Source organism: Pipra filicauda, unplaced genomic scaffold, assembly GCF_003945595.2.
Source record: "Pipra filicauda isolate LSUMZ 115617 unplaced genomic scaffold, ASM394559v2 scaffold56_size3634133_pilon, whole genome shotgun sequence".
Lineage (NCBI taxonomy): Eukaryota > Metazoa > Chordata > Aves > Passeriformes > Pipridae > Pipra > Pipra filicauda.
The window spans coordinates 3619772-3633946 of record NW_024104720.1 but is presented as its reverse complement, the minus strand read 5'-3'; the positions used below and the strand labels follow the sequence as shown (position 1 = coordinate 3633946).

At 37.5% G+C, this 14175-nt stretch overlaps 1 protein-coding gene across 1 annotated transcript in view; it reads right to left on the bottom strand.

Annotated features, from left to right (window-relative positions):
- Nucleotides 1-2193: 2193 nt before the first annotated feature.
- Nucleotides 2194-14175, bottom strand: part of LPCAT1 (lysophosphatidylcholine acyltransferase 1) — a 61244-nt gene continuing 49262 nt past the window's right edge. The window contains exons 11-14 of the mRNA XM_027719366.2: nucleotides 12358-12511; nucleotides 11440-11538; nucleotides 7248-7386; nucleotides 2194-4891 (exon numbers count right to left, since the gene is read on the bottom strand). Coding sequence (XP_027575167.2) covers nucleotides 4707-4891; nucleotides 7248-7386; nucleotides 11440-11538; nucleotides 12358-12511 — 577 coding nt within the window. The 3' untranslated portion in view covers nucleotides 2194-4706. The remainder of the gene's footprint in view (nucleotides 4892-7247; nucleotides 7387-11439; nucleotides 11539-12357; nucleotides 12512-14175) is intronic.

Here is a 14175-nt window from a genome sequence, read left to right as displayed (position 1 = left end):
TTTTTTTTTTTTTTTTGTAATGATCTATTCAGAATAATTTGGTAATTTAAGTTTTCCAAATGAGGTGAAGTTCAGATACCTAAAATGTAGCAAAGTATCTGAAATGCTTTGTCCACAAGGAACTTCTGTGTCTCATTATGGCTTTAGGAGCTGAACTTTAGTTTTGCTAATACATAATCTTCGGGCAGCACATATGTTATGTCTTATTTCTGGAGCACTCATGAAAGGGCTGCTAGAAAAAAACCCCAGAGGCTTCACATTAAGCAAAAAGCAACATTTCAGAAGGTCTTATGACCCACACTCTGACCTAAAGAAGAAGGAAACTGACTTGGTCAGAGCTTCTAATCAGAATTTTGTTGTCTTTCCATTCTTGTTTAGTCCCATAACATATGCAAAGCTGTGCTTAGGGTGGTGGTTTTTTTTTTCTGAGATCATACGATCTACAGCATGTGCTGCTAGTTTTGCAACCAGTATTCTTTAAGTCAGGGTGTGTTGGGTTTTTTTCCTCTGTCTTTTTTTTTTTTTAAATGGAATTCCATTTTTGAAGGATCAGAGAGCAGAAAGAGACTACAATAGTTAACATGAAAAGTTGTACTTACCACATAGTAATATAAAAGCAGGAAGAATAATTTAATGGCAGTACCAAAGATGGCCTTATCAGGGAACTCGTAAATTAATAAAACCACATCTGTTTTAGAAAATGTATCAGATGCTGAAGTCCAACAATGACTTTGCTAGAAAAATGTTTACTACATTTCATGAATATAAAAATATTCTAACCGGCCCAGTGCTTAAACTAGCTAACAAAGCTATTCAGTTTGCATGAAAATATTAATAAAGAGCTCTGTGCGAATCTTAGCTCTTTTTACTTCTGGCAGCTTTGTCACTAAAGAGTGCATCACTTCCCTTCTGCACACATGTCTACTTTTCAACCTTTGTGGCCTAAGGATTTACACCTTCTAAGTGGGATTAGCTAACATACACAAGTCTGGTCACTATTTATCAGGCTAAGAATATTCTAGCTAAGACAAATGCATTGAAATGTACAGTGTAATTAATTCATATAAAACAAGTGTACAACCTAGTTTCTCCATAAGGCTTACAAATTACCTATAAAGCCTTTCAAGTGTATCTGCTTACAGCAGTGGACTCTGAAAAATCTGTAATAACACTTGCCATACTGTAGTAGAGACAGTGGTTTAAACATGTTTTGCAGCTCCAAAACATGTTTGGTTTCAGTGGGGTTTCATTATGTTAGAAAGAGATAAATGAAGCAAAAAAACCCAAACCAAAACCCAGAAACTTCAGGTATCTTGGATATCATGTTTTTCTGTGTAACTTTAAATATATTCAAAATACAGAGTATACTTGTTGAGCCATACAAGAATAGCAAAGCTTTGGCTGTGTATCTCATACAATATGTAAAAATTCAGGCTGATGCAAGAGCTCTTCTGGGAAGGGATGGCAGTATCACATAACAGAAGAAAAATGCTCATCAGAAACATCAAACGCCTTCGCACCCCTGCATTTTCTGTCTAAGGATCATTTATTAAGTTAAATAGTTGCAAAGAACTGAAGTAATTTCTTCGTATCTCTCCCTGTATATTTAGGGGCTGTTGACACCACCAGTTAAAATATAACAATCTGTCTGTAAAATCTGTAATATTTTAATGGAAAGCATTTACGTGTCAATGTGCGGTGAAGGGGAAAGGAAGTTTCTACTTCTACCCTGACTTTGCAGCAAGTCACTAAAACCTGACTGTCACAACCCAGCTGCTCCAAGTCAGGTGCCTTTTAAAAAGGCTTCTCATGGGGAACTACTAAAACACTTCAGGAGTCAGAGTTTGATAGATGAGTTGTAATGAATATTGCTGCAATCATGCGATGTGTTATAGGTCTTAGCCCTCGAGAGCCTGAGTTCTCAACCCTGTGGTAATGTGGCTTTTCTCTCACTACAAGACAGTCTAATATTATACCTTAATATTCTACAGGTGCTAAAATTACCAGAATCATATTAATTGATCTCAGCTTTTTGTGACATGATATGAGATCTAAAGATGTTTCCATGCAGGCTGATCCTTCACCTTATCATTCATCCTATTTACATCTCTACCTCATTCAATAATTTCTCAAAAGAGGAAGAATCACAATTCATTCCAGAATCTAAGTGTTGTTTTGCATTATGTTTTATTATTTTTTTTTTAATTATTGCATCCACCAAGAGTACCTGCTCACCAATCAATGTGCAGGTCACTGGCCTTCTTCAGCAGGCAGCTCTGGTCTGAACTCACAGACACACAGGACTTCCAGTGCCTCTTCACCACACAATGTGGCGTCTGTTTAAGGGCCCATCTATTACAGGATGCAGTGCCCTTCAGTCACTCTGTACAGCTTAGCTGCACACAAGTATAGCCATTACACTCACCACAATTAAAAAACATCTCCTTCACAAAAAAATTATGAAGCCAAATGAACCTATGGGCTTTCAGAAAACAGACCCCCAAGATACACACACCGTATATGCAAATTAGACACACTCATGTTCAGCCAACTTCAGTCATCTTTCTTTGCTCTTTCACAGATGTGGACAGAGTATCTCTTCCTCTGGAGCTTTTCTCACTTCAAAGTTGTCCATGGGATACTAAGCTTACCTTTTTCTTCTTTTCAGACATGTCTGAGGGAACTCTATTTCATCCCCTGTAGTCTGAAATTCTCAAATCTCAAGCTCACATACAAAGCAAAAGATAACTATCTTAGACAGCCAGCTTGTGTCACGTGCCGTAAAAAGCCTTATAGAGGTAATGCAACATGTCCAGGCTACATGTGCCTTCCCTTACATACTGAATTAAATGCATACTGTAAAATCACAGAAAACAGACCTCAGGGATATCTCCCTGTGACCAATAAAATCAAGTGTCTCCATCTCAGCTGTCTGTCTTCTCTGTTTTCAGAACATCCAGTGAAGGAAGGCAGGCTCCTCACCCCACCTGGAATAACCTATTCTCCTTAGCTTAACTAGGTGTATTGTAAGGAAATCTTCCTAATGTTTAACTTGCCTTTTAAATTAAGAGCCTGTATCTACCACCCATGTGGAGAAAAGAACATTCCTATCTTCTCTATAACAATGTTTTCCACATTGGTTTTCACATCTTCCTCCAGTCTCCTCTTCTTTGGATTAAAGGATAATTTTGATCTCTCTTGAGTACGTTCTGCCCTCCAGACTTAAACCAGCTACTCCCCATCTCTCTCAGGTGCCCCAACATGGACAGGTATTTCTAAGGACAGATGCCAATACCCTAATGAGCTTTAAAACACCTCCTGCTACTTAAAAAATAGTTATAAAAGCATTTGGTACAAACAGATTTCCTTCTGCTAAAATTTGTCCCATTGTAGCATAGCCCTACAAAATTAGTCATAGAAATTACTTGAAGGATTTTTTTGTTTGTTTAGAAGCAGAGTTGCCATCACAGTTATTTTGTAACAGAGTCTTCCTTCCTACTCCTTGAGGCTTTTGTAACATCTACTAATCAGTGAAGTGCTGTGGTTTTATAATAATCTAGATTTTTCTCTGAGACCTCCAATGGTAGTTAAGGCATCTGGCTTTACAAAAGGAAACATAAGAAGTATTATTAATACAAGTGTGGTGGTTTTTTTAACAGTTTTAAACCATTTTAAGCTTTATATACGTCATATGCAGTATATGTAATGTTGCTATAGAGATGTAACTAGCACTTCTTCAGGATGTTCTGCAACTTGTTGCTGGCTTGGCCTCTGAAGTAACTGCAACCTTTTCAAACTTGAGCTGATACAAGGAAGTTTCTATGATGTGTTCCATGCTGTGTTATCTGTACAGGCTTGCTACAAAAGAAACCTGGGATCCCCAATAAATCTACATCAAATACAATTGCATAAACATCTCCCATTAAAATGTGGACGTGATTTGAATTGTTTAAAAGAGAAAAGCACAGTTTAGTTATGTATTTGCAAACAGTTACGTGGCATGTCAGTTTGGAAAAAAATTCATGTTTAATTGCATCCGGAAGATTACAGTAGAAAAGTGTTGGGGTGAGGGATGAAGAGCCCTTCCTTTTCATTCTACCATGGAATGGATTGAAAGAAAAACAATTTTGTCATTCAACAATAAAACTAAAAAATAATCCTTAGCAAATTTTTGTATTACTGTTTCCAAACTGTTTACTGAAACCAAAACCAAGGGCCAAAATATGCTTGCTCTGCTCAAGAGAATAATCCAACTGAAGTCAACAGGACTGACTATGCAAATATGGACAACAAAGTTTGGCCCCAAATAAACATCCCCATAACTAGGGAAAACACTAATCACCAAAGTGCACTTAACACCATAGTAGCTACAGTTTCTTTTTACATGCACAGTTTGTGCGACACTTTGTACAGGAAACTAACCAATGGAATATAAATAAGTGTGCCGCTTCCTTTAAATATGAACATTAATAATGAAGCACATTCACATTTTTGCCTTTCAAAGACCTTTTCAAAAAATAAAAACACCTCTCCCAAAGTAACCTGGAACATGTTGTTAAATACAGCACATATGATTCAAAGAATGATATTAAGGTAGAAGAACTTTCACACACAAAACTGGTATTTGCTGTATAATTGGAGTGACTTATGAAAATCCCAAGAAAAGACAACCCTCTCACCAGGAGAGGAAGGTAAGAGTTGCAGTGTTAATTCAGTTTCTTCTGTAGGGGCTTGTTTTTATCTTCAGTGTTATCAGGGCTGAAGTCAGTACAGATACCATTAGGAGCAGAAAGAGATGAAGTCTCCAAGCTGCTCTCAGCTCCCATCTGATCAGCATAGAGATAGTCTTCTGCAAAGTGTGGGTGCAATTCAGCAAATGTGTAGAAGTCATCTAAAAAAAAAAATTGTTGTTACACAGAATCAGCTCTTTGAAACAGAAGGATGCTAAATTTGAATACTTACACATATATAATCATATGATCTCTTTGGAGAAAAATAGCAGCAGTTAACATAATGCTATCCCCATCGCTTGTTTCAGCTTCTCAGCGTAAGTTTAACACATCCCCAGAACTGAGATGCTGCAAAGACTTATCTAAGCCCTCTTAAAACACTTCAGGCCAGACCTCACCTTGTATGAAGGGGTAAACAGGCTCAGATTTGCATTAAAATGCATGATGAGCATTTTACACGCCCTGACATAGCATGTCACTGCTCACCGGGGAAAGGGCAGAAGTTCTCCAGCTGAAGATCACTGAACAGCAAGAGTAGTAATTTCTTAAGTTCTTAAACTCTTTTGCAAACATGCCCTTTAATGTTTTGCTTCAACCTAACAGCAGCTGTCATTGCTGCCTTCCACTTTCAAGATTTCAGCATTTTGAAAGTCTTAATATTTTAGAGAACAATATTGTGAGATGATAATTTATAACATTTTATAAAAAGCTAATTCCTGCTTCACATTCCAACACCCTAGAAAGAGGGAGACTGTGAGCAGACATCTCTGCTATATGTGTACAAAGTAATATCAGTACTTTTCCACCAGACACAATGTTTTGATTTCTCAGAACTTGTCTGGACAATATCTTCAGAACTCTGTAGTCTGCAAGTTTTTTCACCTCTCCTTCCTAGTAAGTAAGAGCAACAAATTGAGCATGTGTGAAGTTCTACATATTCTCAGGAAAGGCAAGAGATTGAATATTTATGGCAGGAACTTTCAAGACAAAAATGCAATACCAAAGGTTTATTTGCCTCTTCTAGTTCTCTACCACAATATATTGGACATTTATTCTTACTATTAAGCTTTTGGATATTTTAAAGTCACAGTGCAACATTTTTATTACAGAATGATAGCTTTTAATGGAAAAGGAACCAAGGAAAGTTTTAACAAAACTATGTAAAAACCATCCTACTACCTACTTTGTGTAGCCTCAAAAAAGACTGTTCTTGACTACAGGAAATAAAATAGTGAATATGAGAGCCAAGCACTTCAGTGGCCACTGCTGTGGCTTGGCAGTTCAGATATTCTTTGATTTTAACCGCTCAGGGGAAAAGTGCAGATTAAATGCAACTATTAAAGATGAATATTAAAGTATTAATTCTTTGGTAAATCACATGAACTGGTCTGAATTCACTTGTACATGATTTCAAATTTAGCTATTCTCCAACAATGAGGTGTGCCAAAATTAGAGTTCTGCTAGGTTTACCAGCTTAAGATTCTTGATGGTATTTTTGAAGCTGGCAATGGGGAGGTGGGGAGAAGAGTTGAGTCACTGCACAAATCAGTTTGGAGTGACAGGCAGGAAAAAGGCAATGGGCAGGATGTATGTGGAAATGCTGGGGATGTGACAGATGAGAGGTACGAAAAGGAAAGGGGTAGTACAGCAGGAACCCAGGAGAGAAGACAAGAGTAGTCAGGAAAAAAGGAAAGGGCAGTGGCAATGATAATCGTTAAAGTAACTCTAAAATATTTCTGCAGTTGAAGCTTTACGTACATATTGTATGACTGAAACACAGGAATTACTAGTGTAGAAACTATGATTTATTAACACTGATATCCTAATTTGTAAATTCTTTACAAATTAAATACATACTGATTATCCTAAAGGAAAACAATTAGAACAGGTTATGTCATAAGCACCTCTACTGGAGATACATGATATGCTGGCTATGAACAACTCAGTTCATACTTAAACGATACAACTAAATTTAGAGCCTTACTTCAGATTCTTCATATTTTGTGCAGTAACATGCATGTACTTTGGCTCCCAGCACAATTTATTCACCCAGGTCTCAATTTTTCAAATGCAACTTTTTCGCCTCCGTACCACCTACATCACACACTACATATTAGGCAGCCTGGTTAACCCTCTCATTTCCTGCCCCCAGATACAAGAGACAAAACAAGAAGACAGAGCTAAGGTACCTTTCTTTAAAAACACATATTCACATACATGGAAGTCACAGAACAGAAAAATTCTCTAATCGACATATCGACATAATCTCTAATCGAGCTAATTGACATATTATGTACCAATAAGGAAAACTTCTGAAAACATGCAAATACGGTACTTCATATCAAAGGTGAAACTCATATTTGTTAAAATGTAAATTTACTTTGGTTGCAATGCTTTTATCAGCATTAAAGACAAGTCAACAAAAGGCAGAGTTTAATAAAAATATAATTGTATATCAACATGAGTTCAGGCAACTTTGACATTTTGTGACACTTCTGACCCACTTAAATTACTCACCATATGTAATCTTTCCTTTTTCTTCTTCATCTACAGCTCTGAAGAGATGTGTAACATTAATCTGTGATACACCCATGGCAGTCTTCAGAATACGAGCTAAATCCTCTTCTGTTATAGTTCCACTTTCTGATTGGTATAGCTACGAATCAAGACAGCATGATAAATCATTGCAAAGCCAAATGCCAACTCCTATAAACAGCATCACATTTAAGTAATGCAAAATTAAAATTTGGTATTGGAAATTCTAGTCACTCTCAGACTGATGTGATATATTAAGGATTTCAGATTAGTCTGGGTAAAATATATCCATCATCAGTTCACCCGTGTATGCTTAGAAAGTAAAGCTTACTATATTCAGAAAAAAATCCTATGCTTACATGCCTAACCACTTGAATTACAGTGGACCACTGGAATTCAGTGACAAAACTGTTTAACGCTAACATATTTTGCAAATATGTAACTGAGAATAATATTTAGTCCATTGAGCTACATGTCCAAACTCCAAGACAGTCTGTGAAATCAGAAGATAAAAGGTCAGCATAAAGTAGATGACCTTTCCACTTGGTCAGATGCAAAACTCAAGATTCCTTTGACCAACATCCAAAAGCCAGTTTGCATAAAATGCCTATGTTTAAAAGGTATTAATCAGCAGAATCCTCCCCCATACAGCCATGGGCCTATACTTTTCTACAAATACTTATTCTAGAAAACAATAATTTGCATATTCTTACATCCTGAAAAAGAGCTGCCTCACAGAAAGAGTTAGCTTTACTACTGATAGATTGATAACTAAAAAGAATTGTTCACAGTCTCATTTCATCTTCACATATGTGCAGTGTTTTTCCCTAAAAAATGGACCCGTGTAGTTCAAAGCATCTGTACCAAATACACAGCTTCATTAAACTTCCTTAAAATAACTCAATTTGCCTACACAATGGAACATGAGACATAAGAGTTTTTGAAACATTCCTGTCTCCTTCTCAAGCATGACAACACTGTAAATATCGAACCATGTAAAGAACGCTATTTTGGAAACTTCCTTTTAATTTCTCTACATCATTAAGAAGGTGGGAACTGATGAGATTGAACAAAACAGGCATAAGGATGCATTTTTCCACAAGCAGAAGTTGCTGTCACAAGACAGCACACCTTAGTGGAATAAAAATATTGAAGTTCCATGGAAGACAACACCCATGATTAGATCAGGAATCTTGCCTTTTCTTCTCTAGCACCTAATTTGCACACTGTTTCACAGGAAAAGCTGCAAGGTCAAGACTTGTTTAATAAAACCTGCTACATTTTCACAGAACAAGTAGTCAGGTGATACTTGGTGGTCAGGTTCACACGCATCACATTGACAAGATTTACAACACCCTTTAGTTTCACTAGCAGTTCAGAAGGGAGGATGTGTAGCTCTTATTCTGGAGTGCTGCTCTTAGACTTGATTGCCATAATACCCCCAATCTCTTTTAATTGTCCACCGCTGTAGAAATCTGGTGGCCCTGTAACTCCTATTTTTCACAATCACAGAATCATTACAGTTAGAAGGGATTCCGGAAATCATCTAGTCCAACCCCCCTACCAAGGCAGGGTCACCTACAGCAAGTAACACAGGAACATGTCCTGCTGGATTTGGAATATCTCCAGAGAGGGAGACACCACAACCTCCCTGGGCAGCCTGTTTGAGTGCTCTGCCACCCTCAGTGCAAAGAAGTTCTTTCTCATGTTGAGGTGGATGAATTTCTTGTGTTTTAGTTCACGGCCATTGCTCTTTGTCCTGCAGCTGGGCACCACTGAAAGGAGTCCTCTTAACAACCACCTTTGAGATATTTATCTGCATTGATGAGATCCCCCCTTGGTCTTGTTTTCTCTAAACAGGCCCAGCTGCCATAGTCTCTCCACATAAGAGAGATTCTCCAGACCCCTAATCGTCTTTGTGGCCCTCGTCTTTTTTGTACTAAGGAGTCCAGAACTCGACATAGTATTCCAGACGTGGCCTCACTGGGACTAAGTAGAGGGGGAGGATCACTTCCCTCAACCTGCTGGCCACACATTTTCCAATGGGCCCTAGGATACCATTGGCCTTCCTGGCCCCAAGGATACACTGCTGGCTCACGGAAGACTCCCAGGTCCTTCTCCACAGAGCTGGTGTCTACTAGGTCAGCTCCCAGCCTGTACTGGCACTGGGGGTTATTCCTCCCCAGGTGGACCCTGCACTTGCCTTTGCTGAACCTCACTAGGTTTCTCTCTGCCCAGTTCTCCAGCCTATCAAGGTCCCGTGGAATGCCAGAACAGCCTGAAGGTGTATCAGCCACTCACCCCAGCTTTGTATCATCAGCATACAATGATAATATTTTTCAAGTTCTTCAGCCATATACCAAACACCTTCACTTTGAAAACTTGTAGCTATGTGAAATGTTGCACTTTCCCTGAGAGCAAATGACAATGGCAGAAAGTACCATGTGGCAGAGGACAGAACTTGTTCGAAGTCATATCTTCATGAACTGGTTAGAAACTGCAGTAACTCCAGATAAGCTCTGTGAATATCTTACGGTACATTAAGGCAGGATGTGAGGTAGGAAAGGATTAAAAAAAGGTTCTCTTTCCTTTTTTGCTAGAATAATGAGCAAAATTTCCTCAGCTTGAGACTTTTCTTAACCCTTCCAATCATCACTAACATGATAAAATAAGCCATACCCACTTCCCCTTCTTAATACATGCATAAATCATCTTTGCAGTTTTACAGCTAAATTTATATTTTGCAATTAACCAGGCAACTCAAAATTATGTGTTAGGAGTTGAAGAATGAAGTAGATAATGAAGAACAGAAATTTTACTAAGAAACAGTTCTATTAAATTCAATTGCTTCCAAAAGGAAAATAACTGTCCAATCTGAGCTTTTCCTCCTCTCAAATGGTAAAATTATACTGTGCATTATGAATCACAACAGCTAAATTTCACTAAAATATTTCCCAAAAGCCCCCTTCAAGTTTACTTTAAGCTTGTTCACTTTACTATGACGACACAAAGTTGACCAAACAGCACCTGACTATTTCTCTATGCCACTATATAGACCAAATTGACCAAGTAAGGACAGAGACCTTTCTGCTTTTGCCTCAGAAGTAGCAGTAAGTAGCAGCAGCTACTAATGACAGATTTCCCCCAATATTTATAGGAACTACATATTTTTGTTCATTCCTCCTTTGTCAAATTTGATTCTGGTCAACAGGTAAGCATATACATGTGAACAGTAAGCACCTACAGGAGTGTCATTTCTTTAGCGTAACACAGTTAAGGTTACACAGGTATGGTGAAGAACCTGAAAATAACTACTTGGAAAATAAGGCTACATATATAGTGCCATGCAATTGAATGTTCTCAGCTCCATGCATTCACCAGTGAAGACAGCATCAAGAGTTAGCACTTTTAAGTTTTAGCAACATGAAAGACCATGTGAGTTCAAGGCAAAGGGAAAACAGGATACAGCAGAGTTTGCATGTTGAAATAGCAATATTGAAGAAATCAATGGAAAAGAAATAATTCAAGGTGTCAGAAACCCAACAGAATGACAAATATTAAGCACTGTTGCTGTCACTTTCCCAGAAAGCCCTTATTAATGATCTATGCTGATGCTACAACAAACCACTGAGAGTAGAACAAGATCAGAAGCACTTCCAAGAAGCATAAAGTCTGGAAAACGACTGCAGAACCACCACAGAAGCATGCTAAGACTAAGAGGGAAGAAAATCTTAACAGGAGATAAAAAAATAATCTCTACTAACACGTAGGAATTTTTTTAAAATACTTTATTAACTTGAAAAGTATGATTTGATTTAAATATTCTAAGAGTTTACATTCTACAACTTAGCATTCTACAAACATTCTACAACTTAACAGCATTTAGTTTAGAGGAATCAATATAAAGGACTTGAGGTTTGAGACTCAACTTGCTGAGAAGGATTCTACCAGAGTTCTACAAAGAACAATTTCAAAGTGCAAACTTCCATAATTTCACACAACTTAAACTTGCAATGGATTTGCTCTTAACATGACCTCTTAATCTAACTTTCCATTGTTTTAAAATGTAATAAAGTATTAAAAGGGAATGTGAAACTTACTGTTAAGTCTAATGGCAGTATAAAAAAATTTCTAAAAATAAGTAAACCATGTAAAGCACGAAAATGCTGCTTACCTGAAATGCCAACTGAATTGTTTCCAGAGTTTTGGATGGCTTACAGACAACTGACAGAGCAATGACAAATTCCCGAATGTCAATTACACCATCTTCATTCTGTGAAGGAAAACCTCCCCTCAAAACAGTGCAGTTTTTCATAAATAACAAATAGTTACCAAAGAAGCAGAATATTCAGAAAGACAGTTACATATGTCATGGAGTCTCACTGAAATGAAATCACATGAGGGCAAGAACCTGTGCGAAAGCTGCGCATGCCCTTTTCGGAGTCTCAGTCAAATGTCATAGTCCAAATATTCTTAAGTCACCCTTCACTTGCATATCTAAGATTTTTACATTAAACCATCTGAATTACTTGGCTGAAATTAAAACCACAGAACCAGAGGACAACGCAGCCTAATTTAAGCCATGAATACAAGACATCTGCTCTTTGGTATAAGAGAGAACATTGCGGACATATCCACCTCCTGGTCCCAAACAGCACCTCATCCAGACAAAGATAATAGTAATTTCCCCATTCTGACTGCCAGAGGAATGAAAAGTCCTTCAAGTTTCAGGCATCCTAGAAAAACAAGTTATTTATTTACAAGGTAAGTGAAATATCGGCTAACAGACACTGCATTGAGTTGCAATGAGCAGCAGCAGAGGTTTAGCCTGACTCTACCTTTCTTCCTCTTCATATTTTGCATCTAGAAAGTAATAATTTTTTTCCAGCTGATACTTCTTTTAACTTCTACCTGAACAAATGCTTTATTTAGCTGATGACAGCTGCCCTTATGCTGCTGAAAGGGAAAAGCAGTAGGCAAATACTATGGTGAAATACTCAAAATCATATCTTAGTGAATGCAATTGAAAAAGAAGTAGGCTACAGTGGAAGTCATAAAAAATATTAACTTTTTTTAATATGTCATTTCTTACCTCATCAAAAAGTGTGAACATATTTTCTAATGTGTGAGAAACTGGAAATTCCAAGTATGCTGAAAATTCTTTAAGATCAACCTTTTCTTTCTTCATTTTCATGGCACTTGCAGCATATTTATCAAGATCATCTTCAAGTGTTTCTGGCTTCAGCCTAGAAAACATTATTTTTGCACATTTTAAAAATAAATCCAGTATTAACAATGCACATTTTAATGTACCAAATGAAGCAATGGATGGTAATGGTGTAAAGTACTACAAAATCTGGAATCAGAATTATTACACAACTTTTTTATAAAATACTGGATTCCTATAATTTTAAGGCTCTCATTAGTTCTTGAACTGTATTAGAAGTTACTGCAAGGGTTTAAGAACCCTAGACGTAAACTTGTGTCTTTTACCTTAATTATAAGTCATATGTGTAAGCAGTTCAACATGAAGAAACACAGTCTAGAACTAGCTAATAAATACCAAGCATAGAGAGCTAGGAGGAATTCAGGTCACCTGAATATGGCTGTATTGTAGGACAGTAACATAAACCAATTACGTTTCCAAATTTACTAATGTCACTGAACAGGAAAGACCTGATGCATCCTGCGTAAAAAAAAAAGATCAGGGATTACATAATAGCGATTATACTGTTAATCCTGTTTGTCAGTGCTCATTTTTCACATTCAGTCAGAGCTGGACACCATTATAAGGTGACCTAAACAAAATTATAGCAGTGCATACAGCTACAGAATTTCCTCAGTCCTTCTTCTTGCAAAACCAGATTTTGACTGATGAACGAACAACTTTATAATTCTGTAGATATCTACTTCATGGTTGGTTATTTTTTTTTCCCCCTAAGTCAAGCTTCCTGTTTCCGTTTTGCAAAAAAAGTCTTACAATGAATATAATAAACGGTGCTGCAGGCATGCAAGGAAAAGTAGATTCTCTCCCTAATACAACATCAAGCACATCTTGATCAGCAGGTTTCCTCTGAAGTGATTTAGGGTAACATGGGCATCCAAACTTTCCAGTCTGAAGACAAAAGAAGGCAATAAAGTCTACAAGATCCTTCTGCAGTTGCCCGTTTTCCTGTTTGCTGCTGCAGACAAGGAAAGGCAGTTATTTACAGAACTCAGAAGCTCACACCAGAATTGTTCCCAGGCTACAGCTGGGACTCCTCAGCAGCTTCCTCTCAGTTACAAGAATGAATAAAATGCTTAATATCAGCATTCTCAGGAGCTTCTGAAAAAAGATAAGAGCATTTTTGATAGGAAGATTATCTGTTACATCAGCTCCAGAACTTGACTGCTTGCTGTAATGATCCTTCCTAAACATCATGGCTTTTAAGTAAAAATACAACTACCCTGCTGTCTGTCATGACCTATACTGACCAAATATGTATTACCTAAACAATGCCAAGTCCTGCATTTCTGAATTATAAGATCTGAAGAAGGTCATGCAAGAATTCTTCCAGAGGCCCATGGCTCCCACAGAACATTCGTATGTTCTTCATCCTAGCATTAAAGCACCTATCTTAAGATTTAGTTCTAGACAGTATGAAAAGATGAGTGAGACACCCCTCTGCAAAAATTCACTTTTCACAAACAAGTAGAAAAGTAGAAGAAACAATAAAAAAGAAATCCATAGAGGATTTGAGATGCACCCAGAACTCAGCTACTCACATGCAGGATTACATGCAAGAAGTGTCCACAGATGATACATCCCACTGTAGTAGCTGAAATGGATTTTACTGTAGGATAAGGACAGCTGGCATCTAAATCCTTCCTTGAGATAAGCCACCATTGACACAGAATATATAGTCCAACA